General features: G+C 44.7%; 1 protein-coding gene across 5 annotated transcripts in view; it reads left to right on the top strand.

Moving 5' to 3' along the window:
• The window catches only part of ndrg4 (NDRG family member 4), a 461376-nt gene extending 435834 nt beyond the window's left edge, over positions 1–25542 (top strand). For 4 of the 5 annotated variants that reach the window (XM_085991057.1, XM_085991055.1, XM_085991053.1 and 1 more), the window contains 5 exons: positions 2394–2441; positions 4639–4674; positions 5285–5336; positions 21622–21660; positions 24575–25542. In XM_085991057.1, the coding sequence (XP_085847183.1) occupies positions 2394–2441; positions 4639–4674; positions 5285–5336; positions 21622–21660; positions 24575–24741 (342 nt within the window). In that variant the 3' untranslated portion in view covers positions 24742–25542. The remainder of the gene's footprint in view (positions 1–2393; positions 2442–4638; positions 4675–5284; positions 5337–21621; positions 21661–24574) is intronic. The other variant, XM_085991054.1, reaches the window with a different exon arrangement.
• The last annotated feature ends 2111 nt before the right edge of the window (positions 25543–27653 follow it).

The raw sequence follows: 27653 nt of genomic DNA, 5'->3' as shown, positions 1-27653 counted from the left end.
ACTACAAGCCTTAATCTGTTTATTTTTAAAAGGGTTAAGTCCTCCAATAAAATAGTGCTAAGAGTTTGTCTGCTAGTATTGCAGACTTATGTTGAAGCTCCTAAGTAATATTTTAATTATCATCAGTCCAATTGGACAAAAGTTTGGAACATGGCATCCAGAGAAATCAGTTAAGTATTATTCTGGTTGTGGAATATACATAGATAAATATATATATAGATCTCCCATGGCGTTACACAGTATGAGATGGAGGGGTTGTTGTTTGGTAATAGGCGTGTTATCAACAAAATGTGATGGGGAAGTGTCGTAGGATGTAAGTGTGACACTTGCAGGACGTGCGTGCTACTTAACTTCGGGTCTCCACGGGTGAGTACGCACGGGGTACTCACCCGTAGGCCCAATGGAAGTGCCGGTTTCCTGCATGCACTGCGCATGCGCGGAAAACCAGCACTTCCTTCCCCTGAAAGCAGGAGTTAAGAGGTCGAACGTGTGCGCAGGAGAGGCTGCGCGTGCGCATCGAACTTCCGGTTTTTTTACAGGTTTTCCTGGGAGGGTAAGTCTCCAGAGGTTACACATTTAAAAAGCAGGCATAAGGCCTGCTTTTTACAAGGTAAGTGGTGAATTAATTAAAATTAAAACATTTTTTCCACAGGTTTATTATTTTTAAATACTTTAAAGCAAGGTAAGTTTATTTTTAGCCCCGTAAGAAAATAAAATTATTTTTTTCAAAAATTTAAATTATTGTTTAAAATAGTTATTTCATGTAATTTATAGTTTATTTTAAAAATGTGATGTTTTTTAAAAATTTATTTGAAGATTTAGTGATGTTTTGGGGCCCGTAGTATTTATAAGTTTTGACAGCTCTCCCTGTCAAACTTATGAATGGAGCATTCCCTGCTCCGATTGGCTCCTCATGGCCCATGTGATCCCAGGGGACGCATCGAACTAACTGCGCCCCTGGGATACACAAGCACTGCGCGCCGGCAGTTGGGGGAGGCCCAGGATCGGAATCCCACACGGGCCCACAGCTCAACGGCCGGCGCGCAAGGTAAGTGCAGGTCGGGGGCTTGCACCTGCGGGAAGCCCCCGACCTGAATTTCTGGGCCTAATATTTTTAATTTATTATTTTGCATGTGGCTGCAAGTTGACCCACAATAAGCAGAGAATAAATGGAAGGCAACTGACAGTGAGGGAAGAAGTGTCTGGTTGATGTGAGTAGTGGCACGTACATGTACTATGAAGATTTCCTCTGGTTAGCATTTCTAGCAAAATTGCAAATACTTATTCTTTTTGAGCTACAAATACTGACCAGAGTGAAACTTCATCAATATATAGAAACATAGAAGATAGGAGCAGGAGTAGGCCATTCGGCCCCTCGAGCCTGTTCTGCCATTTAATGAGATCATGGCTGGTCATCCAAATTCAGTATCCCGTCCCTGCTTTCTCCCCATATCCCTTGATCCCTTTAGCCTTAAGAAATATATCTGACTCCTTCTTGAATATATTTAATGAATTGGCCTCAACTGCCTTCTGTGGTAAAGAATTCCACAGGTTCACCATTCTCTGGGTAAAGAAATTCCTCCTCATCTCAGTCCTAAATGGCTTACCCCTTATCCTTAGACTCTGACCCCTGGTTCTGGACTCCCCTGCCATCGGAACATCCTTCCTACATCTAGTCTGTCTAGTCCTGTTAGAATTTTATAAGTTTCAATGAGATCCCCTCTCATTCTTCTAAACTCTAGTGAATACAAGCCCAATCGACCCAATCTCCCTTCATACGTCATTCCTGCCATCCCAGGTATCAGTCAGGTGAATCTTCGCTGCACTCCCTCCATGGCAAGGACATCCTTCCTCAGATAAGGCGACCAAAACTGCACACAATACTCAAGGTGTGGTCTCACCAAGGCCCTGTACAACTGCAGCAAGACATCCTTGCTCCTGTACTCGAATCCTCTCGCTATGAAGGCCAACATACCATTTGCCTTCTTAACCGCCTGCTGCACCTGCATGCTTACCTTCAGCGACTGGTGCACAAGGACACCCAGGTCTCGTTGCACTTCCCCTTTTCCCAATCTATTGCCGTTCAGATAATAATCTGTTTCCTGTTTTTGCCACCAAAGTGGATAACCTCGCATTTATCCACATTATACTGCATCTGGCATGCATCTGCCCAATCACCCAACCTGTCCAAATCATACTGGTGTTTCACTGCATCCTCCTCACAGCACACACGCCCACCTATGTACTATGTTGCTACACATATTGACCAGAGCAGTTCTTCCTTCGTTTTGGGAGGTGGAATTAGTGCTCATACTCAGTTTGTCCACACAATCTTGAGTTGATGTTATCATTCATCGTGCTTTTATACTAATATACTGCCTTCTCATTCCCAGGTGGAATGCAACTCCAAGCTGGACCCAACTCAGACAACTTTTCTTAAGGTATTGAACATCCTGGACTGGCTGTAATCTCACACAAGTAGGGGCCATTTCCAATTAAGAATACCAGAGAGTGACCAATCTCTTCACAGTTGATTTAAATTAGCCCAGATTAGCATTAGATGTAAAGGTGCAAGATAATTGGGTGCCATGGGTCTAACCTCAGATAGAGACCCTTTTATTTCTTGTACTTCATATTTATTGATGGTCTTTTGTTTTTGGGATGTGGATGACACTGGCAAGGCAGCATTTATTGCCTATCCCTCGATATCCTATGGGCATTAAGAGTCAAGCACGTAGGCTAGGCCGGGTAGGGGTGACTGGTTCCCTTCCTTGTTAGACATTAATGAACCAGTTGGTTTTTTACAACAAACCAGCAGCTTTTATGGCCACTTTTTCTGGTGCTAGCCAATAAATTATCAGATTTATTGAACTCATTTTCACAATTTGCCATGATGGGATTTAACGCCACAAGGAGCCCCTGAATAATCACCCTACTTCTCAAGGTAGATAGTGTTATGTAAAGAACAAGATCTAGCTGCCCTAGTGGCATAGTTGGGAGTTGCAGCTCCCAATGTGACGTTAAGCCAATGGAACAGAAATAAACCTAGATTCTATATCCTGTCTGTGCTGAGTTAATTGATCTTGGGTGGGATGGTGGTAGAAGTACAACAATTGGCTTTAGTGCTCCAGGGTTAGGGAGGGGGTAAAGTCAGCCAATCACTATCCATTGGTACCTGCTGGAAGTACATGTAACGATGAGGACAGAATTGGACTTGGCTATAAAATCCTCCTCAGTTGAATAGCCTGCTGAAGAATGGCTAATTGAGTGAGGTATTGGAGGGCGTTCAGTACCCATAAAACTGTACCCCAGCATGAAGTCAATGCCTTAATAACAGGCGGGGAAAAATTGGATCAAATAGAAGAATATAGACCCACTTGAGGCAGATTTGAGAAGCCTGGGTTTGTACTGAATAATGTCTTAATGTTATCACTCACCTCAGGAGAGGGTCAATGGTTTGGGGCTGAATTAGATGCTGGGACTTCTGGCTTCACATACACACTGGATATTGTTCACTTTGCTTTAATTTCTTGCTGACTATTAAACATTATGCTTCAGCAACTCAGCTGCCATATTCATTAGTTTGGCTTTATAGTGGTTGAGTCCATTGGTTCCTTTTGCATTTAGATGAGGAACCTCTTCTCTTCTAAACAATGTGGACAGTTCACCCAGTCATGCAATATTTTCTTGAATAAGTACTTCTACCAGGCATCTTTCACCTTGCTGATTCCCTATACTGGGAACATTTCTTTATCAGGTTTCCTTTTTCACTCAGTTGACTTAAGGTGAGGGAGAAATGCCTCCCTCTGAGAAGAAGAAAACAGTTCCAGTACTTCGACAACAGAACTAGGCATTCATGGTCCTCATTCATCAAACAGAGCCAGGCGTTCATGGTCCTCATTCATCAAACAGAACTAGTCAATCAAGGGCCTCATTAATTCCACAGAATCAGGCAATCATGGGTCTTATTCATCCAACAGAGCCAGGAAATTACGTGCCTCATTCATTCACCAGATCCAGACAATCATGGGCCTTATTTATTCCAGAGAGCTACACAACTATGGGCATCATTCATCAAGCAGAGCTAAACAATCATGTCACATACTCACACTGGCATGGGATATTTACCCAACAAATTCACAATGTCACAGGACAGACATTTGACAAAGCCAGGCCATTATGGGCCACTCGCCCAATAAATTGCCATTACCCAACAGATCTAAACTGCAACTAGACATTCTCCCTATTATTGTACACTCACACAACCAGCCCAGGCTGCCATGGGACACTCATTCAGCCTTGAAATGGGACACCGACCGAATAGATCGAGGCTACCATGGGACACAATCTAAAAGACCCATAGATTCATGGGACATCCATCCAATCCAGTCACACAGTAATGGGACACTCACCCAACAGAACCATGCAGATTGAAGGGACTCACTTACACAAATGAAGTAGGTAGAATATTTTGGAAATCCTAGAATGTTGAATCGTAGAGGTAAGGTCCATACCTGAATGTCACTATGAGCTGTGGACAGCACTGGATAATTATAACTTAGTTGCTGAAGAAATGTAGCAGAAGACTGTTGTTTCCTCTCGCTCTGTGGTACTACCCAACTGTGTTTTATTTTTCAGATGGCTGACTCTGGTGGTCTGCCCCAGATCACACAGGTTGGTAGTTCACACTCTCTCCGCCCAGATTCTCATATACACACATCTTTTTTCTAACTTACTTCCCAGCTTGAATTTCTCCTCAAGTCAGAAGACTGCAGGTTCAAGCTCCAAGAATTAGGAGCATAACATGTAAACGAGGTTTGCGCCGAAGTTATGGTGGTGGAGCAGGAGAAGCCCGGATGAAATTTCTGCCCATAACTCAGGATTACACTCCAGGGCAGTACTGAGGAGGTGCAGATTTGACACAATTGAGAATTAAATCAAGGTCCCATCTATCTGCCTGTTCCAATGGTTCAGGCAGGTGTTAAAAATGGCAACATTTGTAGAAGAGCAGGGAGTTCTCCCAATATCCCGGCCAACATTCCTCCCTCCACCAAAAAACACCAGACTAATTAATTGGTCATTTGTCTGGTTGCTGATTATGCGACCTCGCTGGTGCAGAATAGCTGCCATGTATTTGTGTAGCAGCACTCGCTACACTCCATTGTGTGAAACACTTTAAGATGTTTTGATGCGATCGGGCGTTGTATTTTATTTATTTATCATTTTATGTTGAATGTCCTCCAGCTGGTACCATTTTTTTCATGTTTACATTTTGTTCCAACAGCCTGGAAAACTGACAGAGGCTTTCAAGTACTTTCTGCAGGGCATGGGTTACAGTAAGTATCAGATGAGCTGGAGCTAACACCCAAGCTCATTATGCATGACTGGGTGTGAATGTGTTTCATCTTCTCTTCAATTTTATTTACAAAGGAAATATCTAAATGCAGCCAGAGTGATTACTGCAATCCTACTGGCATGAGGTTGCTGCATCTTAGTGTCAGATCACAGTGAGACTGTGTTCACCATGGGGTTTACTCACAGTGAGACTGTTCACCATGGAGTTTACCCACAGTGAGACTGTTCACCATGGGGTTTACTCACAGTGAGACTGTTCACCATGGAACTAACTCACAGTGAGACTGTTCACCATGGGGTTAACTCACAGTGAGGCTGTGTTCACCATGGGGTTTACTCACAGTTAGATTGTGTTCACCATGGGGTTTACTCACAGTCAGACTGTTCACCATGGGGTTTACTCACAGTCAGACTGTTCACCATGGGGTTCATTCACAGTCAGACTGTGTTCACCGTGGGGTTTACTCACCGTGAGAATGTTCACCATGAGGGTTACTCACAGTGAAACTTTTCACCATGGGGTTTACTCACAGTCAGACTGTTCACCATGGGGTTTACTCACAGTGAGACAGTTCACCGTGGGGTTTACTCACAGTGCGACTGTGTTCACCATGGGGCTTACTCACAGTCAGACTGTGTTCACCATGGGCTTTACTCACAGTGATTCTGTGTTCACCATCGGGTTTATTCACAGTGAGACTGTTCACCATGTGGTTTATTCACAGTGAGACTGTTCACCATGGGGTTTACTCACATTGAGACTGTTCACCATGGTGTTTACACACAGGGAGACTGTTCACCTTGGGGTTTACCCCAGTCAGACTCTGTTCACCGTTGGGTTTACTCACAGTCAGACTGTGTTCACCATGGGATTTACTCATAGTGAGACTGTGTTCACCATGGGGTTTACTCACAGTGAGACTGTTCATCATGGGATTTATTCCCTGTCAGACTGTTCACCATGGGGTTTACTCACAATGAGACTGTACACCATGGGGCTTACTCACAGTGAGACTGTTCAACATGGGGTTTACTCACAGCAAGACTGTTCACCATGGGGTTTACTCACAGTCAGACTGTTCACCATGGGGTTAAGTCACAGTCAGATTGTTCACCTTGGGGTTTACTCACAGTGAGACTGTTCACCATGGTGTTTACTCACAGGGTGACTGTTCACCGTGGGGTTTCCTCACAGTGAGACTGTTCACCGTGGGGTTTCCTCACAGTGAGACAGTTCACCATGGGGTTTACTCAAAGTGAGACTGTGTCCACCATGGGGTTTACTCACGGTGAGACTGTGTTCACCTTGGGGTTTACTCACAGTCAGACTGTGTTCACCATGGGCTTTACTCACAGTGATACTCTGTTCAGCATGGGGTTGACTCACAGTGAGACTGTTCACCATGGGGTTTACTCACAGTGAGACTGTTCACCATGGGGTTTACTCACAGTGAGACTGTGTTCAGCATGGGGTTTACTCACAGTGAGACTGTTCATCATGGGGTTGACTCATAGTGAGACTGTTCACCATGGGGTTTACTCACAGTGAGACTGTTCACCATGGGGTTTACTCACAGTGAGACTGTTCAGCATGGGGTTTACTCACAGTGACACTGTTCACCATGCGGTTTACTTACAGTGAGTCTGTGATCAACATGAGGTTTACTCACAGTGAGACTGTGTTCACCATGGGGTTTGCTCACAGTTAGACTGTTCATCATCGGGTTTCCTCACAGTCAGACTGTGTTTACCATGGGGTTTACTCCCAGTCAGACTGTTCCCCAAGGGGTTTACTCATAGTGAGACTGTTCACCATGGGGTTTACTCACAGTGTGATTGTTCACTATGGGGTTTACTCACAGTGCGCCTGTTCATTGTGGGATTCACTCACAGTGAGACTGTTCACCATGGGGTTTACTCACAGTCAGTCTGTTCACCATGGGGTTTAATCACAGTCAGACTCTTCACCATTGGGTTTATTCACAGTGAGACTGTTCACCATAGAGTTTACTCACAGTGAGACTGTGTTCACCATGGGGTTTGCTCACAATTAGACTGTTCACCATCGGGTTTCCTCACAGTCAGACTGTGTTTACCATGGGGTTTACTCCCAGTCAGACTGTTCCCCAAGGGGTTTACTCACAGTGAGACTGTTCACCATGGGGCTTACTCACAGTGAGACTGTTCAACATGGGGTTTACTCACAGCGAGACTGTTCACCATGGGGTTTACTCACAGTCAGACTGTTCACCATGGGGTTAAGTCACAGTCAGATTGTTCACCTTGGGGTTTACTCACAGTCAGACTGTTCCCCAAGGGGTTTACTCACAGTGAGACTGTTCACCATGGGGCTTACTCACAGTGAGACTGTTCAACATGGGGTTTACTCACAGCGAGACTGTTCACCATGGGGTTTACTCACAGTCAGACTGTTCACCATGGGGTTAAGTCACAGTCAGATTGTTCACCTTGGGGTTTACTCACAGTGAGACTGTTCACCATGGGGTTTACTCACAGTGAGACGGTTCAACATGGGGTTTAATCACAGTCAGTCTGTTCACCATGGGGTTTAATCACAGTCAGACTCTTCACCGTTGGGTTTACTCACGGTGAGACTGTTCACTATGGGGTTTACTTACAGTGAGACTGTGTTCACCATGGGGTTTACTCACATTGAGACTGTTCACCATGGTGTTTACACACAGTGAAACTGTTCACCTTGGGGTTTACCCCAGTCAGACTCTGTTCACCATCGGGTTTCCTCACAGTCAGACTGTGTTTACCATGGGGTTTACTCCCAGTCAGACTGTTCCCCAAGGGGTTTACTCACAGTGAGACTGTTCACCATGGGGTTTACTCAGTGTGACTGTTCACCACGGGGTTTAATCACAGTGAGACCATTCACCATCGGGTTTACTCACAGTAATATTGTGTTCACCATGGGGTTTTTTCCACAGTGAGACTGCGTACACCATGGGGTTTACTCACAGTCAGACTGTGTTCACCATGGGGTTTATTCACAGTGAGACTGTGTTCACCATTGGGTTTACTCACAGTGAGACTGTTCACCATGGGATTTACTCCCAGTCAGACTGTTCACCATGAGCTTTACTCACAGACAGACCTTTCACCATGGGGTTTACTCACAGTCAGGCTGTGTTCACCATGGGGTTTACTCACAGTTAGACTGTTCGACATGGTGTTTACTCACAGTGAGACTGTTCACCATGGGGTTGAATCACAGTGAGACTGCGTACACCATGGGGTTTACTCACAGACAGACTGTTCACCGTGGGGTTTACTCACAGACAGACTGTTCAACATGGGGTTTACTCACAGTGAGAGTGTTCACCATGGGGTTTACTCACGGTGAGACTGTGTTCACCATGGGGTTTACTCACAGTGAGACTGTTCACCATGGGGGTTAACTCACCGTCAGACAGTGTTCACCATGGGGTTTACTCACAGGCAGACTGTGTACACCATTGGGTTTACTCACAGTGAGACTGTGTTCACCATGGGGTTTACTCACAGTCAGACTGTGTTCACCATGGTGTTTACTCACAGTGAGACTGTGCGAACCATTGGGTTTACTCACAGTGAGACTGTTCACCATGGGATTTACTCACAGACAGACTGTGTTCTCCATGGTTTTTACTCACAGTGAGACTGTGTTCGCCATTGGGTTTACTCACAGTGAGACTGTGTTCACCATTGAGTTTATTCACAGTGAGACTGTTCACCATGGGGTTTACTCACAGACAGACTGTGTTCACGATGGTGTTTACTCACAGTGAGACTGTGTTCACCATTGGGTTTACTCACAGTGAGACTGTTCACAACCATGTGATTGACTCCCGGTCAGACTGTTCACCATGGGATTTACTCACAGACAGACTGTGTTCACCATGGGGTTTACTCACAGTGAGACTGTTCACCATGGGATTTATTCACAGTGAGACGGTTCACCATGGGGTTTACCCACAGTGAGATTTTGTTCAGCGTCCGGTTTACCCACAGTGAGACTGTTCACCATGGGGTTTACGCACAGTCAGACTGTGTTCACCATGGGGTTTACTCACAGTTTGACTGTGTTCACTATGGGATTTACACACAGACTGTGTTTACCATGGGGTTTACTCACAGTGAAACTGTTCACCATGGGGTTTACTCACAGTTTGACTGTTCACCATGGGGTTTACTCACAGTTTGACTGTGTTCACTATGGGATTTACACACAGTTTGACTGTGTTCTCTATGGGGTTTACTCACAGACTGTGTTCACCATGGTGTTTACTCACAGTGAAACTGTTTACCATGTGGTTTACTCACAGTCAGATTATGTTCACCATGGGGTTTACTCACAGTGAGACTGTTCACCGTGGGGTTTACTCACAGACAGACTGTTCACCGTGGGGTTTACTCACAGACAGACTGTTCAACATGGGGTTTACTCACAGTGAGAGTGTTCACCATGGGGTTTACTCACGGTGAGACTGTGTTCACCATGGGGTTTACTCACAGTGAGACTGTTCACCATGGGGTTTACTCACAGTGAGACGGTTCACCATGGGGGTTTACTCACAGTGAGACTGTTCACCATGGGGTTTACTCACAGTGAGACTGTTCACCGTGGGGTTTACTCACAGACAGACTGTTCACCGTGGGGTTTACTCACAGACAGACTGTTCAACATGGGGTTTACTCACAGTGAGAGTGTTCACCATGGGGTTTACTCACGGTGAGACTGTGTTCACCATGGGGTTTACTCACAGTGAGACTGTTCACCATGGGGTTTACTCACAGTGAGACGGTTCACCATGGGGGTTTACTCACAGTGAGACTGTTCACCATGGGGTTTACTCAGAGTGAGACTGTGTTTAGCATGGGTTTTACACACAGCGAGACTGTTCACCATGGGGTTTACTCACAGCGAGACTGTTCACCATGGGGTTTACTCACAGTCACATTGTTCACCATGGGGTTTACTCACAGTGAAACTGTTCAACATGGGGTTTACTCATGGTCAGACTGTTCACCATTGGGTTTACTCACAGTGCGACTGTTCACCATGAGGGTTAACTCACAGTCAGACAGTGTTCATTATGGGGTTTACTCACAGTGAGGCTATGTTCAGCATGGTGTTTACTCACTGTGAGACTTTTCATCATGGGGTTTACTCACAGTGAGACTGTTCACCGTGCGATTTACTCACAGTGAGACAGGGTTCACCATGGGGTTTACTCACAGTGAGACTGTTCACCATGGGATTGACACACAGTGAGACTGTTCACCATGGGATTTACTCACAGTGAGATGGTTCACCATGGGGTTTACTCACAGTGAGACTGTGTTCACCATGGTGTTTACTCACAGTGAGACTGTGTTCACCATTGGGTTTACTCACAGTGAGACTGTTCACAACCATGTGATTTACTCCTGTTCAGACTGTTCCCCGTGGGGTTTACCCACAGTAAGACTGTTCACCATGGGGTTTACTCACAGTCAGACTGTTCACCATGGGGTTTACTCACAGTGAAACTGTTCACCATGGGGTTTACTCAGTGAAACTGTTCACCATGGGGTTTACTCACAGTTTGACTGTGTTCACTATGGGATTTACACAGTTTGACTGTGTTCACTATGGGATTTACACACAGACTGTGTTCACCATGGGGTTTACTCACAGTGAAACTGTTCACCATGGGGTTTACTCACAGTGAGACTGTTCACCACGGTGTTTACTCACGGTGAGACTGTGTTCACCATGGTGTTTACTTACAGTGAGACTCTGTTCACCATTAAGTTTACTCACAGTGAGACTGTTAACCATGTGATTTACTCCCAGTCAGACTGTTCACCATGGGGTTTACTCACAGTCAGACTGTTCACCATGAGGTTTAACTCACAGTCAGACAGTGTTCATTATGGGGTTTACTCACAGACAGACTGTACACCATTGGGTTTACTCAGTGAGACTGTTCACCATTGGGTTTACTCACAGTGAGACTGTTCAACATGGTGTTTACACACAGTGAAACTGTTCACCATGGGGTTTACTCACAGTGAGACTGTTCACCATGGGGTTTACTCACAGGGAGACTGTTCATCATGGGGTTTACTCGTGAGACGGTTCACCATGGGGGTTTACTCACAGTGAGAGTGTGTTCACCATTGGGTTTACACACAGTGAGACTGTTCTCCATGGGGTTTAACTCACATTCAGACAGTGTTCACCATGGGATTTACTCACAGACAGATTGTGTACACCATGGGGTTTACTCACAGTGAGACTGTTCACCATGGTGTTTACTCACAGTGAGACTGTTAACCATGTGATTTACTCCCAGTCAGACTGTTCACCATGGGGTTTACTCACAGTCAGACTGTTCACCATGGGGTTTACTCACAGTCAGACTGTGTTCAGCATGGAGTTTACTCACAGTCAGACTGTTCACCATGGGGTTTACTCACAGCGAGACTGTTCACCATGGGGTTTACTCACTGTCGCATTGTTCACCATGGGGTTTACTCACAGTGAAACTGTTCAACATGGAGTTTACTCATGGTGAGACTGTTCACCATTGGGCTTACTCACAGTGCGACTGTTCACCATGAGGGTTAACTCACAGTCAGACAGTGTTCATTATGGGGTTTACTCACAGACAGACTGTGTTCACCATGGGGTTTACTCGCAGTGAGACTGTTCACCGTGGCGTTTACACACAGTGAAACTGTTCACCATGGGGTTTACTCACAGTGAGACTGTTCACCATGGGGTTTACTCACAGTGAGACTGTTCACCATCGGGTTTACTCACAGTAATACTTGTTCACCATGGGGTTTATTCACAGTGAGACTGTGTTCACCATTGGGTTTACTTACAGTGAGACTGTTCACCATGGGGGTTAACTCACAGTCAGACAGTGTTCACCTTGGGGTTTACTCACAGGCAGACTGTGTTCACCATGGTGTTTACTCACAGTGACACTGTGTTCACCATTGAATTTACTCACAGTGAGACTGTTCACCATGGGGTTTACTCACAGACTGTGTTCACCATTGGGTTTACTCACAGTGAGTCTGTTCACCAGGGGATTTACTCCTGGTCAGATTGTTCACCATGGGGTTTACTCACAGAAAGACTGTGTTCACCATGGTGTTTACTCACAGTGAGACTGTGTTCACCATTGAGTTTATTTACAGTGAGACTGTTCACCGTGGGTTTACTCACAGACAGACTGTGTTCACCATGGGGTTTACTCACAGTGAGGCTATGTTCAGCATGGTGTTTACTCACAGTGAGACTTTTCACCATGGGGTTTACTCACAGTGAGACTGTTCACCGTGCGATTTACTCACAGTTAGACTGTGTTCACCATGGGGTTTACTCACAGTGAGACATTTCACCATGGGATTGACACACTGAGTCTGTTCACCATGGAATTTACTCAGTGAGATGGTTCACCATGGGGTTTACCCACAGTGAGAGTTTGTTCACTGTGGGATTTACCCACAGTCAGACTGTTCACCATGGGGTTTACTCACAGTTTGACTGTGTTCACTATGGGATTTACACACAGACTGTGTTCACCGTGGGGTTTACTCACAGTGAAACTGTTCACCATGGGATTTACTCACAGTGAGACTGTTTTCCATGCGGTTTACTCACAGTGCGACTGTTCACCATGGGGTATACTCACAGACAGACTGCTCACTGTGGGGTTTACTCACAGACAGACTGTTCAACGTGGGGTTTATTCACAGTGAGAGTGTTCACCATGGGGTTTACTCACAGTGAGACTGTGTTCACTATGGGGTTTACTCACAGTGAGAGTGTGTTCACCATTGGGTTTACACACAGTGAGACTGTTCTCCATGGGGGTTAACTCACAGTCAGACAGTGTTCACCATGGAGTTTACTCACAGACAGACTGTGTACACCATCGGGTTTACTCACAGTGGGACTGTGTTCACCATTAAGTTTACTCACAGTGAGACTGTTAACCATGTGATTTACTCCCAGTCAGACTGTTCACATGGGGTTTACTCACAGTCAGACTGTTTACCATGGGGTTTACTCAGAGTGAGACTGTGTTCAGCATGGGTTTTACTCACATCGAGACTGTTCACCGTGGGGTTTACTCACAGTGAAACTGTTCAACATGGGGTTTACTCATGGTGAGACCTCACCATTGGGTTTACTCACAGTGCGACTGTTCACCATAGGGTTTATTCACAGTGAGAGTGTGTTCACCATGGGGGTTAACTCACCGTCAGACAGTGTTCACCATAGGGTTTACTCACAATGAGACACTGTTCACCATGGGGTTTACTCACAGTGAGACTGTTCCCCGTGGGGTTTACTCACAGTGAGACTGTTCCCCGTGGGGTTTACTCACAGTGAGACTGTTCACCATTGGGTTTACTTACAGTGAGACTGTTCACCATGTGGGTTAACTCACAGTCAGATGGTGTTCACCATGGGGTTTACTCACAGGCAGACTGTGTTCACCATGTTGTTTACTCACAGTGAGACTGTGTTCACCATTGAGTTTACTCACAGTGAGACTGTTCACCATGGTGTTTACTCACAGTCAGACTGTGTACACCATGGGGTTTACTTACAGTGTGACTGTTCACCATGGGGTTTACTCACAGTGAGACTGTGTTCACCATTGTATTTACTTACAGTGAGACTGTTCACCATGGGGGTTAACTCACAGTCAGACAGTGTTTACCATTGGGTTTACTCACAGGCAGACTGTGTTCACCATGGTGTTTACTCACAGTGAGACTGTGTTCACCATGGTGTTTACTCACAGTGAGACTGTGTTCACCATTGGGTTTACTCACAGTCAGACTGTTCACCATGGGATTTACTCCCGGTCAGACTGTTCACCATGGGGTTTACTCACAGACAGACTGTGTTCACCATGGGGTTTACTCACAGTGAAACTGTTCACCTTGGGGTTTACTCACAGTGAGACTGTTCACCATGGCGGTTAACTCACAGTGAGACTGTGTTCACCATTGGATTTACTTACAGTGAGACTGCTCACCATGGGGGTTAACTCACAGTCAGACAGTGTTCACCATTGGGTTTACTCACAGACAGACTGTGTTCATCATGGGGTTTACTTACAGTGAGACTATTCACCATGGGGTTTACTCACAGTGAGACTGTTCACCATGGGATTTACTCCCAGTCAGACTGTTCACCATGGGGTTTACTCACTGAAAGACTATGTTCACCATGGGGTTTACTCACAGTGAGGCTATGTTCAGCAAGGTGTTTACTCACAGTCTATCTGTGAGTAAGCCCCATGGTGAACAGTCTCACTGTGTTCACCATGGGGTTTACACACAGTGAGACTATTCACCATGGGATTTACTCACAGTGAGATGGTTCACCATGGGGTTTACCCACAGTGAGAGTTTGTTCACCATGGGGTTTACCCACAGTGAGACTGTTCACCATGGGGTTTACTCACAGTGAAACTGTTCACCATGGAGTTTACTCACAGTGAGTCTGTGTTCACTATGGGATTTACACACAGATTGTGTTCACCATGGGGTTTACTCAAAGTGAGACTGTGTTCACCATTGGGTTTACTCACAGTCAGACTGTTCACCATGGGGTTTACTCACAGTGAAACTGTTCACCATGGAGTTTACTCACAGTGAATCTGTGTTCACTATGGGATTTACACACAGATTGTGTTCACCATGGGGTTTACTCAAAGTGAAACTGTGTTCACCATTGGGTTTACTCACAGTCAGACTGTTCACCATGGGGTTTACTCACAGTGAAACTGTTCACCATGGAGTTTACTCCGAGCGAGACAGTGTTCACTATGGGATTTACACACAGACTGTGTTCACCATGGGGTTTATTCACACTGAAACTGTTCACCATGGGGTTTAGTCACAGTCAGACTGTTCACCATGGGGTTTTCTCATAGTCAGACAGTTCACCATCGGGTTTACTCACAGTCAGACTGTTCATCATGGGGTTTACTCACATTCAGTCTTTTCACGATGGGGTTTACTCACAGTGAGACTGTGTTTACCATGGGGTTTACTCACCGTGAGACTGTTCACCATGGGGTTTACTCGCAGTTAGACTGTGTTCACCATGGGGTTTACTCACAGTGAGATTGTTCACCATGGGGTTTACTCACAGTGAGAGTGTTCACCATGGTGTTTACTCACAGTGAGACTGCTCACCATGGGATTTACTCACAGTCAGTCTGTGTTCACCATGGGGTTTACTCACAGTCAGTCTGTTCACCATGGGGTTTAGTCACAGTCAGACTGTTCACCATGGGGTTTTCTCACAGTCAGACTGTTCACCTTCGGGTTTACTCACAGTCAGACTGTTCACCATGGGGTTTACTCACATTCAGTCTGTTCACGATGGGGTTTACTCGCAATGAGACTGTGTTCACTCTGGTGCTTTCTCACAGTGAAACTGTGTTCACCATGGGGTTTACTCACAGTGAGACTGTTCACCATGGGTTTTACTCACAGTGAGACTGTGTTCACCATTGGATTTACTCACAGTGAGACTGTGTTCACCATGGGGTTTACTCACAGTCAGACTGTTCACCATGGGGTTTACTCACAGTCAGACTGTGCTCATCATGGGGTTTAGTCACAGTGAAACTGTGTTCACCATGGGGTTTACTCACAGTGAGACTGTTCACCATGGGGTTTACTCACAGTGAGACTGTTCACCATGGGGGTTACTCACAGTGAGACTCTGTTCACTATGGGGTTTACTCACTGAGACTGTTCACCATGGGGTTTACTCACAGTGAGCCTGTGTGTCTGGTTTTGTGGCATGAGATATTAACAAGGCGCTTGGAAACATTGGGGGAAAATGTAAGATTGATAAGTGGGGAATGGTTGACAGTTGTGATTGTAATATATCATCTGCTGTGTTGTGGTGTGATATTCAAACTGCCGGTATTCCATTGTATCTGATTACATGCTCGCTCTCTGTGTGGTGGGGTCCCTGTCTCTGTACTAATTGTGTGCACTAGTGCTCCTATTGGCTCTGTGTTTCTCCTTGTGTCTGTTTGCTCTCACGCTGCTCTAAATGTGTACTTGCCATAACTTTATGGTTATATTTCGTATGCCTGTATCTAAAAGGTTTATTGACAGAGAAGGATTGATCAATACACTGATAAGACTCTACGCGTAGCAGTGGAGCGTGCCTTTACCACCTTGAAAAACGTTTAGAGGGACTTGTTGTGGTTTTCAAATTAACTGGGGAAATCAAACTGTGTGAAATAATTGGTTTCCAAATCTTATTAAAATTAAACACTACACTTCACAAAGCACCAGTGTCGAGGAGGAGGCCATTTGTCACATTATAAAGGGGATATTAATTGATCACAACTTTCCCAGGATCAGTACACAGTCCTAAAGGTTATAAAGGGAGATACACAAGTCCCAATCTTCCTTTGCTCTTTCGCTTTATACTTTAAAGCGGCTGTTCAGAGCACTCTAGGAACAGCTATTTGATGCCCCACCCAGTTTGTGACAACTCATCACTCTGCCAGCATGGCCCAGAATCCTATTGGTGATGCATCTGCTGCAATTGTTACTAACCTCTCAGGATGGTAGGACTTCAGAACTGGTTCTTGCAGGCGCAGCTCCTTAAATTTTCCCACGTTTCTTCCTGTCCATGATCATAGGTCCATTCAGGAATCTTTGTTCTCGAAGAGTTAATATTTTTGCTGAAAGATTTGGTATGGATTTATTGCAAGTAATTGGCTTTTCCTAAAAGTCTCTGCACATCTTTCTTGCTGTGGATGTTACGAACTCGATCGCTACAACTTTCATAATGTCGGGCTAGTGAGGATGTCAGCAAGAAATATCAGCTGAGGATTCCAAATATGCATTGGTCATCTAGCTTCGGGTTGATTCTGCCAGTAGTTCCTGATACTTTGTACGAACATCACACAAATTATGTGTCAACATCTTCAGATGGATGGTTTTGCAGAAGAAATACCAAAGGGAAGCTGAAAGATATCTATGTTTTCCATAAGGGGTATTGAACTTGTGTAACTTGCTACATCCACTTTCAGTTACCAGAAATCTGTAGATGCATCTAACTTGCTAAAATAGCTTGCATCAGCAAGCTGTGCTTTAATTTGCTTATGAGTTGGAAGTTTGAAATGTTTTCTTTTGACGGCCCTATGTATGTTTATGGGGTGCCAGCAAATTTACTTTTCATTTTGCCAACTATTACTAATGGGGGGCACCCATTCCATTGGTTCATGTATTGTTTTATGATATCTAAAACCTCCATCACGCTCTGTTTTGATTTTTCCTGCAGGCCAGCAGTACTTTTCTGCATGGTGTGTTACTGGGGCTGTTTATCCTGATTTTGAGGTGGATCCTTGCATTGCTATTTAAGTGTTCCATACCCTGAGTGACTTTGTGTGCCTCGGTGTATGATCACAGTGAGATTGTGTGTCATGGTTTGTGATATGGGGTCTTAACAGGGCGAGTACACGTGATGTAGGTCTTCAGGTGGTAGGACTGCTCCGCAGTATCCTCCCACTTCTATCTTAGCCTGCTGCAACTTAGGTCTACACTGTAATCTCGCTCAGATATGTCATTCACTTGTGCTCCAGTTTAAAATGTATAACCATTCCATTCACTGCTAATAGTAGCACACACTTTCTCTTGTTTGCTTGATTTGCAGCAAATAGTGGCTTTTCTTCCATAACGCGCACTGATTCTGTCTGTTCAATGATTTGTAATAAGTAGTGGTTATTTTTTTCCATTTTATGCATGGATTCTGAAGGACTGGACACATTTTAGATCTAAGCTATGTCCCAGAGTTTCCACACAATTGTCTTTTCCTCCCTCTAATTTTGATGGATTGAATTTCAGATTTCTCCTTTGATTGTTTCGGAACCTCTTTCTTGACTTATTGGCTTAATGATTCTGGGTTCTTCAATGCAGAACTCTTTGGTGCTTCTGGCTGCCCTACACATTTGCATTGCCATGTCTAGATGTCTATATCTTGCTTTCAGAGCAGCCTCCCTATTCAAGAACTACCTGGTTTTCAGCAAACTGTCTTGCCACTTGTTGGTTCACCAAATTTCTGCCTGACTGGGAGTCTTTAATGCAGTTTCCATTGTTCCTCCCGTTTTCTGTATTCATGAAACAAATCTTTTATAAATACAGTTGTTTACGGTTGCTCTCTCACTCTGACTCTTTTCACTATTTTTTCTGGTATTAGATTTTATTCTTAGAGTTTAAATTATCATTAGGTAGTGTTTCTTCCCAGTAACTGGTAGGAAAGTGGATGCTTTCATCTGGCCACTTTTTCATCTCCTATATTGCTTAATAAAAACATTCAACTGGTGTTTAAACCTTCCCTGTTTCTCGGATTTACCTTCACCAGTCTTGGGTCTCTTGCTATTACTGAATGGAACTCTTTTACTCAGTGTGATTATTTGCCTTTTCTGTACTTTTCTCTGTCCCTTGTTCTTCATTTGATAGCCACCCTGTCAGTAAGTAACACTCTTACCTTGAACTTGTTTTAGGGTTTGCAATCCAAGATTGAATGAAAAGGAACAACATTTTAAAGGTTTAAAAACAACCTAATACAGCAGCATTGAACAGCTCCATCTCTGCTTCCAGAGCTTCAACTTCAGTGCTCTGCCTACAGCAGTCTGGCATGAACCGGTTACTAATTGCAACATTACCAGATGCTGACTGAGGAAATGTCTCCAAATTATGTATCAAACTGATATGTAACATTCATATTTGCTGAATATGTAAATGCTTATACTACATTATTACAATCAGAAAATGCTGGAAGCAGGTCAGTCAGTGTCCTTGGGGAACAGACAAGTCAATATCTGAGGTGTGGACCCTTTGTCAGAACTGACAAAGGCTCCATACCTGAAACGTTAACTTGTCTGTTCACTGCACAGATGCTGGCTGTCCTTCTGAGTGTTTGATAGAGTCATAGAGCACAGCAGGAGGCCATTCGGCCCACCGTGCCTGTGCCGGCTCCTTGGTAGCACTATCCAATTAGTCCCACTCCCCTGCTCTTTCCCCGTAGCCCTGTAAGTTTTTTCCCTTCAAGTATTTATTCAATTCCCTTTTGAAAGTCACTATTGAATCTGCTCCCACCACCCTTTCAGGCAGTGCATTCCAGATCATAACTGTGGAATTTTTTTCCCAAATCTCCTCTGGATCTTTTGCCAATTATTTTAAATCTGTGTCTTCTGGTTACTGACCCTCCTGCCAGTTTCCAGCATTTTTGTTTTGCTTTCTGATTTTCAGCAGCTGCACTTTTTTTTTTTGCTTATCATTACAATTAAATTCTGCTCCAGGGATTTCCTGAACTGGGGATTGAGGTGGCTCCCACTCTCCTCAAAGTGTTATTCCACTGTCCAGTCATTGTGCCGCTACAGTGGACCCTCCTACAGATAACGCCTGCTCCCTGGCTCATTCTCCACGTTAGTGTTAAAGCACAGTCCGTGTGCAAGCATTTTCTAAAGGAGTGAAAGAGCTGACAATGAGCAGAGAACTAACTCCACAAGGCAGGGATCGAGAGGCACCAAGTCGATGTAAAATCTCCCTTTGTAACATTTAGATTATGTAACACATCTCAGTTTAACTTGTAATTCTCCTTGTAAGTCTGTTTCTTGCAATGAGTTCATGTTGCCCATGTGAATTTTTTTACAAGTCGTGTAAGATAGGAGCACTTTGAGACGCTGGCCAATATTCTTTGTGACCAGTGGTTCTCTCTCTAGTCACATTAACTGGCGGCTGCTCATAAGAATCTGGATTGAGCTGAACTCGAATCACTTGTGTTAGTCATTTCCACTGAGTAAGGGGTTAGGAAAGTGGGTTCACAGTGAGGTTACTCCACTTTAACCCCAAAAGTGCTCTGCATCGATGAGATTCCCCATCTCCCCCCCTTAATGTATTTAGTTAAACCCTGCCTGATTCAGTGGGGTAGGTTTTCATCTTTATTGCCTGTGCGGAGGGCAGAAAGGAAAACGAGGCGAGTAAGATCCCAGGCCCCTTGCAGAACCCGCTGGATAGTCCTTCTATTAATTTCAATGGCGGGAGTATCCGCTCGGTTCCGTTCCCAGCGTGCGTTCCTCCTCGCCAAATATTCCGTTCTGTGCTCTGCCCAGGCGATATTTAACGCCCGGCCACGAAAGATGGAAATCTACCCCAGCGAGTTCTCATTACGAGCATTGCAAATTCGTACTGCGGAGAAAAGCGTTCGATGAAAGTCTAGTATTTATTATAAAGATGTAACAAAATGCATCAAAAATAACTTGTTATTGAATATCCGGATAAATCTTGACCAAGTGGTGCATATATGTCGACTTATCAAGCTGCACGAAAAAATTCTATTGTGTGGCACTTAGCCTTAAACAGGAGCTAAATCAAAAAGTTGAGTGCTGTAATTACAAGTTTATACAGTGCCCAGTGTAGGGTCGAGGCGGCTGAAGCAAGGGGAGTAGGGGGTGCACAGGAGGGCAGAGTTAACCCGAAGAGTGTGGGGTAGGATACAAGTGATGGGCAAGTGGGACTTGGCGTGGGACACAATACAGGCACCTGCATTTTGGACCAGTTAAGGAGGAAGGTAGAAAAGAGAAAATAAATTGGGCAATACAAAAAAAAGTCAAAATGGCGAGTTCAGTTCAGCGGAATAATTCAGCAAACAGACAAGTTGCTGCACCAGCAGGGGTCCTGGGCACAGTGTTTGATTTGGTAGAGTGTGAATGTTACCATAATACTGTAATTTCAAACTGACACCAGAAATCAGCCCGCTTTCGTGGGTTCAGTACCTGAGGCACACGGAAATGCTGATAGGGCAAACGTTATTCTCTAAAGACACCTGAATAATAAGCCCCTCAGGGCTGGTGCTTCTTGCTGCCTGGATGGCACTGTCTTTATTACCAGATCTCCCTCTCCTGAGTTTTTACAGGTAATATTAACATAACAACTTAGGCCATACTTGGAGCAATGGGGGAGTGAAACGCGGAATATGGGGTCCTGGGCCAAGCCTGATCATTGCAGCTCGCTGCATCTCTGGTTCACCAGATGTCTGTCAAAGCCTCAGTAAAACCGGGCATTCCAGCGAGATGTCCCAGCTGGCTGAGACCGTGCGTACTTGTGTGTGTTCCTGTATGAGTTGGATATGAGTCCACGTGTATTCTTGGTGTAGACTGTAACGTTCTGTTTCCTACCTCCTTATTTCACGCTCAGTTGCGTATTTAGTGGATAGACGACTGAGTAGTGGAGCAGGTACCGGTTTCCTGTTTCTTCATGAACTGTTTCATTGCTTGCGCTCGAGCCTGTCTTTCACATCACGGGCCCTTTCCCTCGGCAATGCATGAGCTGTGCTTGTCCATCTGTGCCCGTCACTTGGTCTTCAACTGTTCTCTTTCTCACCATCTCGCTGCAGCTTGCGACAGCCAATGCGCATCTTTCACAACATTTGTGTGTTACTATTATTGGCCTCTAACCGAAATTCACTCGCACTTGAGCATTGGGGAGCCTTGAATACTCTCGTGTTTTCTAAGTTCCAGCGAGGTTTGGGTGTGTATATTTCTATATGTATTTTATTTCCTTAAATAGAACAAGGTGTCCAATGGATCTTGTGGAAATGAACCAATTGGTTATACAGTGAATATAATAATGATAGTCAGATAGAAGACATCACAAACACATTTAGTAAGTATCCTATCTAGTCATATTTACGGCGTGGTTGAGGCATCAGGGAGCAGAATATCTTCATTATGATTAACCTTTCCTCCATTTTGTTTCATTGAATGTAAGGAAGTTTGCCCCCCACTCTGTTCTGTTTGGAAATTTCCAAAACAACAACCAGACACCAAAGTCTTGTTTTTAAAAACGGAATTGTACTTTGTTTTCCATTGTCCTCCTGTGTCTCAGAATCTGCCGGTGGTAGGATTTCAAACCTCAAAGTCAAGCCGTGATGGTTGTGTGCCTGCCCCACGCCAATTCCATCCTCCTGTCTGGTTTCTTTTAATTGGCAAAAGGTGACTATAAAGCCAATGTTGGGATATTGGGAATCTGAAGGATCTTCCGATTCAGAGCCTTAGGTGTAACAATCATAATCAGCGTTCAATTCACTGCTTTCGTTAGAGAAGGGAAGACAGGCATAAATAATAACACAACATGGTGGGAATACACAGCCGGTCCAACCACGACTGAAAAAAGGCCAGGTTAATGTTTCAAGGAGACCCAGGGCAGATCTGGTTTACCATCAGTTCTGATGGTTTCTACCCAAAACGTCAACGTCAACTTGTCTTTCGGATGCTGACAAACCTGCTGTACGTTACCTATTATTTTGTGTGGGGGGGGGGGTTTCAATATTTGCAGCTTAAAACCAGACTTTGATCTCAATCAGCATTACAATGACAGAAGCAGCTGCTGTAACTGGTTTCATTGGGAAATGACTGCAGTGTTTAAGCAGTTGATTGCTCCACTCTCCATTTGCTGCAGGAGCTTATAATTAAAATCACTAACTGCTAGTTAGCTATTTGACAATAAGCAGCAGATTGACCCTGTAGTGGAAGATGTTCAAGTATTTTTGAAGCAAAATATGAGAGATCTGAGCCACTTAGATAAAGCAGGATGTGTCCCACTGCAGGCGGTTGCAGTTTAATCATTCAGCTCGCGATGCTCCTCTAGCACATGAGCATTTTAACATGAGCATTTTAGCAGCAGTCTGACGATCTGAATAGAATGGGAGTAGCACACCAAAGCAGCCTACAATAGTTCAGATATCACCAAAAATATATTTTTTAAAATAAATATTAAATACGTTGGAAATCGGATTTCCAGCATCGGCAGTATTTTGTTTTTGTTTTAGTATAAAATAAGTTATTGGAAAGTGTAGTTTAACGGTGATAAATCATGAGGAGAAGATTAGGAAAACTCGAGTGTTACAATTTAGAAACATTATGAGGAGGCGGCCTAGGTGCACTGAGTTATATAAAGCATTAATTGATATAGAGAAGATGAACCCAACATATTACCTTATAGGTAAGTTGGCCCAGTGGGACCGGGGATATAAATTTAAAACAGATTGTAGAAAAATGTCTTTACTCAGTGATAGGTAGGACTGTAGAATCGACATGGGGGCGGGAGTTCAAGACGCAGATGGATCCTAGGCTGCGTGAATTAAATGTCGGAGCATATGCTCAGTGTGCTGAATGGCTATTTTCCAGACTTCACTTTTTCTTATGCTCTTAAGTCTGAGGCATGGAGAAGAGCCCTTGGGGTTCCAATTTCTGGTTTCCCAAACATGACCTCGGGCAATTCATTCTCATTTAATTCTACTGTCCTTCCAATCTGGTGGCGCAGTGTTGGCAAATTGCCCTGATGACATTGAGTGGTAGATGATGATATGTCGAGAATCACAAGTTCTACCTTCCAGTCCCCAATTTCAGGCAGAACGTCAGTGGGAAGTGCCGAGAGCTACAGTACCTCCCCGGAGGGAGGGACTTGATGCAGGATGTCGTTATGCTTGTCCTTCAGTGTGAGTTGATCACAGGAGAGGGGGAAACCTGTGAGTAGGGCACCTGCCTGCACTCCGGGCTGGTGAATGGTGAAAGGACAGAGTAAGTAACAACTAGGGTAGCGAATAGAACAAATTGCTTCTCTGCTGTAGTGGGAGATAGGAACACGTTTCAGAGCTGCAACAGCTCCTCTGGCTGTTACATGGATGCTTTGGGCAAAAGGTATGCATCACTGCACGTTTGCTAATAAATGCACATTGCAATCCTGGACTCTGGCTGCTCTCTGCCAGGAATGTAGATACTGGCCTGAGTCTAGGCCCGAACTTGCACGTGAAGGCTGTGAGACAGTAACATCACTCGCATGACAGACTTATGAAGCTCCATTGGAAACTAAATGCATGACTTTTTTGAGTACCGCTCCAAATGGCATGTCACAACCGTGCTTTGTTCTAGGCAAACTATGTAAAATGTGGTATGGGTGCCTATAGGGGACACATATTGTCTGGTTTTCTAAGAACCATTGAACAAACCCCCTGTGGCTGCCCTCATTGCTTGAGCCTCAGTGCAAGGTTCCTCAGATTGCTGCTCCACTAATACTTTAAACCTTTGGCTGAAATACTGGGTTTACCGAGTTATGTTGTGAATTGTGACTTCCCTCTCTCTCTCTTCAGTGGCATCTGCTAGTATGACTCGGCTGGCTCGTTCACGCACAGCCTCGCTGACCAGCGCCACCTCGGTAGAGGGACACCGTCCACGTATCTGCACCCAAACCAACAGCAGCGACAGTGTGGGCCAGGTGACTCCGAACATCTCACACACCATGGAGGTGTCATGCTAAAAGGTGATCGATCGAATGTCGAAAACAAGAACGTGGCCGAACCCAACCCACACAACAAAAGGATTTCTATTCCATATTAGTATGGAGCAGTTAAAACATAAAGAGTAGGGATTGCTTCATTCCTTCACAGTGTAGCAGTCTGTGATTTTCTAGCCTAACTTAATTAAAAGGCTGTCTACAGCTTTTTTTCTGCATGAGTTACAATCAGTGAATTTTATTTTGGTAAATGTAGCTGCCTGAGCCTCTCCAACCTGTTCGCAGGCCTTCATGAGTCCTGTATTTCTCCAGTCAATCAGTGCCATGGTACATATTAGATTGTGCCAATGTAATAGTGCTCTCGTATTCAATTCTTTTAACTATTGCAATGGGAAAGCATCACACTTTGAGCTACTTAAATGTGGAGGCATTTCCTAGCATTGGTGTGTTAACTAACTGTTCTAGATGGTCTATGTACTTTTTGCTTTCAGTAACACAGGATGCAATAAGTTGCTCTGATCACTGCAAATAGTGAATCTGGCTCCATAACTCACTGTTTTGTAGATACTTTTATTCCCCCTCCTCTGCAGTTTGGAAAATGATAAAATGAAGAGGTCAAAGGTTGCCGTGAGTCTCATGTTCTGGTCTTTGTGATAATCGTAGTGCCGTTCAGATACTTTCTTTTGTATAAATGATCCTTTGTTGTGGTTGCTGTTGATCTGATACCTAACCACGGCTGTGAATGCCACTATTGATAGTTAATTCACTGTCAGTATACCTAATTACTATGTTTATGAAAATAATAAAATCAGTGTGGAATTAAAACCGGTTGTGTCTTGGCCCTCACATTGAAGGCAAGGAAAACATCTGTCACTCGGTGCAGGTTTCTTCACCTTTTCTGCTGCGATTTTCTCTCCTCCCCTCCTTTTAGCATTGTCCCCTTGGGGAACAGTTACACAGGTGCTGGTCACCCTCTGGTACTTCGCTCAAGTAGCCTCTGAGTGAGTAACATCGTGTGATCCGACAGTGGGCAACAGCGCAGGCAAACTCTGGCCAAGCCTTCCTTTCACTAACCTGGGCACCGAGACCGACCGTGTCCTTACTGGTTTCCCAGCTGAGATCAGTTAATGGACTGAGGATCGAACCTGCAATATTCCTAGTCTACATAACAGAGATGGAGAATATGTCTGTTTTTTTAAAATGGCCTTTTATGAATTTGTGTTCATCGAGGCATGGGGTATTTGTGCTGGGGGCAGACACTTTCCATTTTGGGCACCCACTAGGAACATCAAACACTTTCAGGTCAAGTATAGCATAACGTGCCTCAGCCCTGACTACCAAAGGCCACTCCATATTGCACAAGCGATATATTTCCACTTTCCACATGAGCCACTCTGATCTGCAAATTAAATGGCAGTTTAGTGCTAAGTTGGGCCACTGTCCATTAGAAATTGGGTTGATCTTGGCAGTCTCCCTCCTTGACCTCTCGCCAATCTCCCCCGTAAACTGCACGGCCTCCACCGCGGGCTGCCTCCTCCAATGCGTGGACCATTCAAATTTTTGTGCATGCACGGTACCTACAATGTAAAGGGTCAGTGAGCGACCTATGTGGGACCTTGCTGATGGCTGCACAGCTTAGTGGGAATGTTGCCTCTCGGTGGCATTCAGTGCGGTCGATCACATCATCCTCCTCCATGGTCCACTTTTGTGAGATTGCACATGCTTATTTCCAATTCTAACTAGCCCAATGCAGCCAGTGCTGCTCCAGCCATGGCTACTCCTACCTTGTACGATCACTTTCAGTGTACCCAAAGATTCGGTATCCCAAAATTCTGTCCTTCGCACCCTCTTTCCTAATTTACATGTTGCTTATTGATATTATTATAATAGAGGGGCATGGGGCTTGTTCTCACCCAGGTCTACCTCTGCATCACTTCCCTTGACTACCTCAGACTGGCTGAGATTGAGTCATGGACGAGCTAAAATTTCCTATAGTTGAACATTAGGAAGATGAAAGTCATTGTATTCAACACCTACTAAAAACGCTGTGCCTTGCCACCAACAGTCTCCTCACTGACTGCTCGCTTAAGGCTGCAACAGACTGTACACCACAACACTGTCTCTTGCTTGACCAAGAGCTGAGTTTCAAACATCATATTCTAGCTGTGATAACCCTACTTACATTATCTTCTACAACAGCCAACCTCTGTCTTCCTCAGTCACACTGCAGCCAAAACCCTTATAGAAACATAGAAGATAGGAGCAGGAGTAGGCCATTCGGCCCCTCGAGCCTGCTCCGCCATTTAATGAGATCATGGCTGATCATCCAAATTCAGTACCCTGTCCCTGCCTTCTCCCCATATCCCTTTAGCCTTAAGAAATATATCTAACTCCTTCTTGAATATATTTAATGAATTGGCCTCAACTGCCTTCTGTGGTAGAGAATTCCACAGGTTCACCACTCTTTGGGTGAAGAAATTCCTCATCTCTGTCCTAAATGGCTTACCCCTTATCCTTAGACTGTGACCCCTGGTTCTGGACTCCCCAACCATCGGGAACATCCTTCCTGCATCAAGTCTGTCTAGTCCTGTTAGAATTTTATAAAAGTTTCAATGAGATCCCCTCTCATTCTTCTAAACTCCAGCGAGTATCAACCCAATCCCCCCTCATACGTCATTCCTGCCATCCCAGGTATCAGTCTGGTGAATCTTCGCTGCGCTCCCTCCATGGCCAGAACATTCTTCCTCAGATAAGGCGACCAAAACTGCACACAATACTCAAGGTGTGGTCTCACCAAGGCCCTGTACAACTGCAGCAAGACATCCTTGTTCCTGTACTCTAACCCTCTCGCTACAAAGGCCAACATACCATTTGCCTTCTTAACCGCCTGCTGCACCTGCATGCTTACCTTCAGCGACTGGTGCACAAGGACACCC

Source organism: Somniosus microcephalus, chromosome 6, assembly GCF_052327205.1.
Source record: "Somniosus microcephalus isolate GS21.2 chromosome 6, FLI_Smic_1.0, whole genome shotgun sequence".
In the NCBI taxonomy this organism is placed as follows: Eukaryota; Metazoa; Chordata; class Chondrichthyes; order Squaliformes; family Somniosidae; genus Somniosus; species Somniosus microcephalus.
The sequence above is the reverse complement of the archived record's forward strand: the minus strand, read 5'-3'. Positions and strand labels throughout refer to the sequence as shown.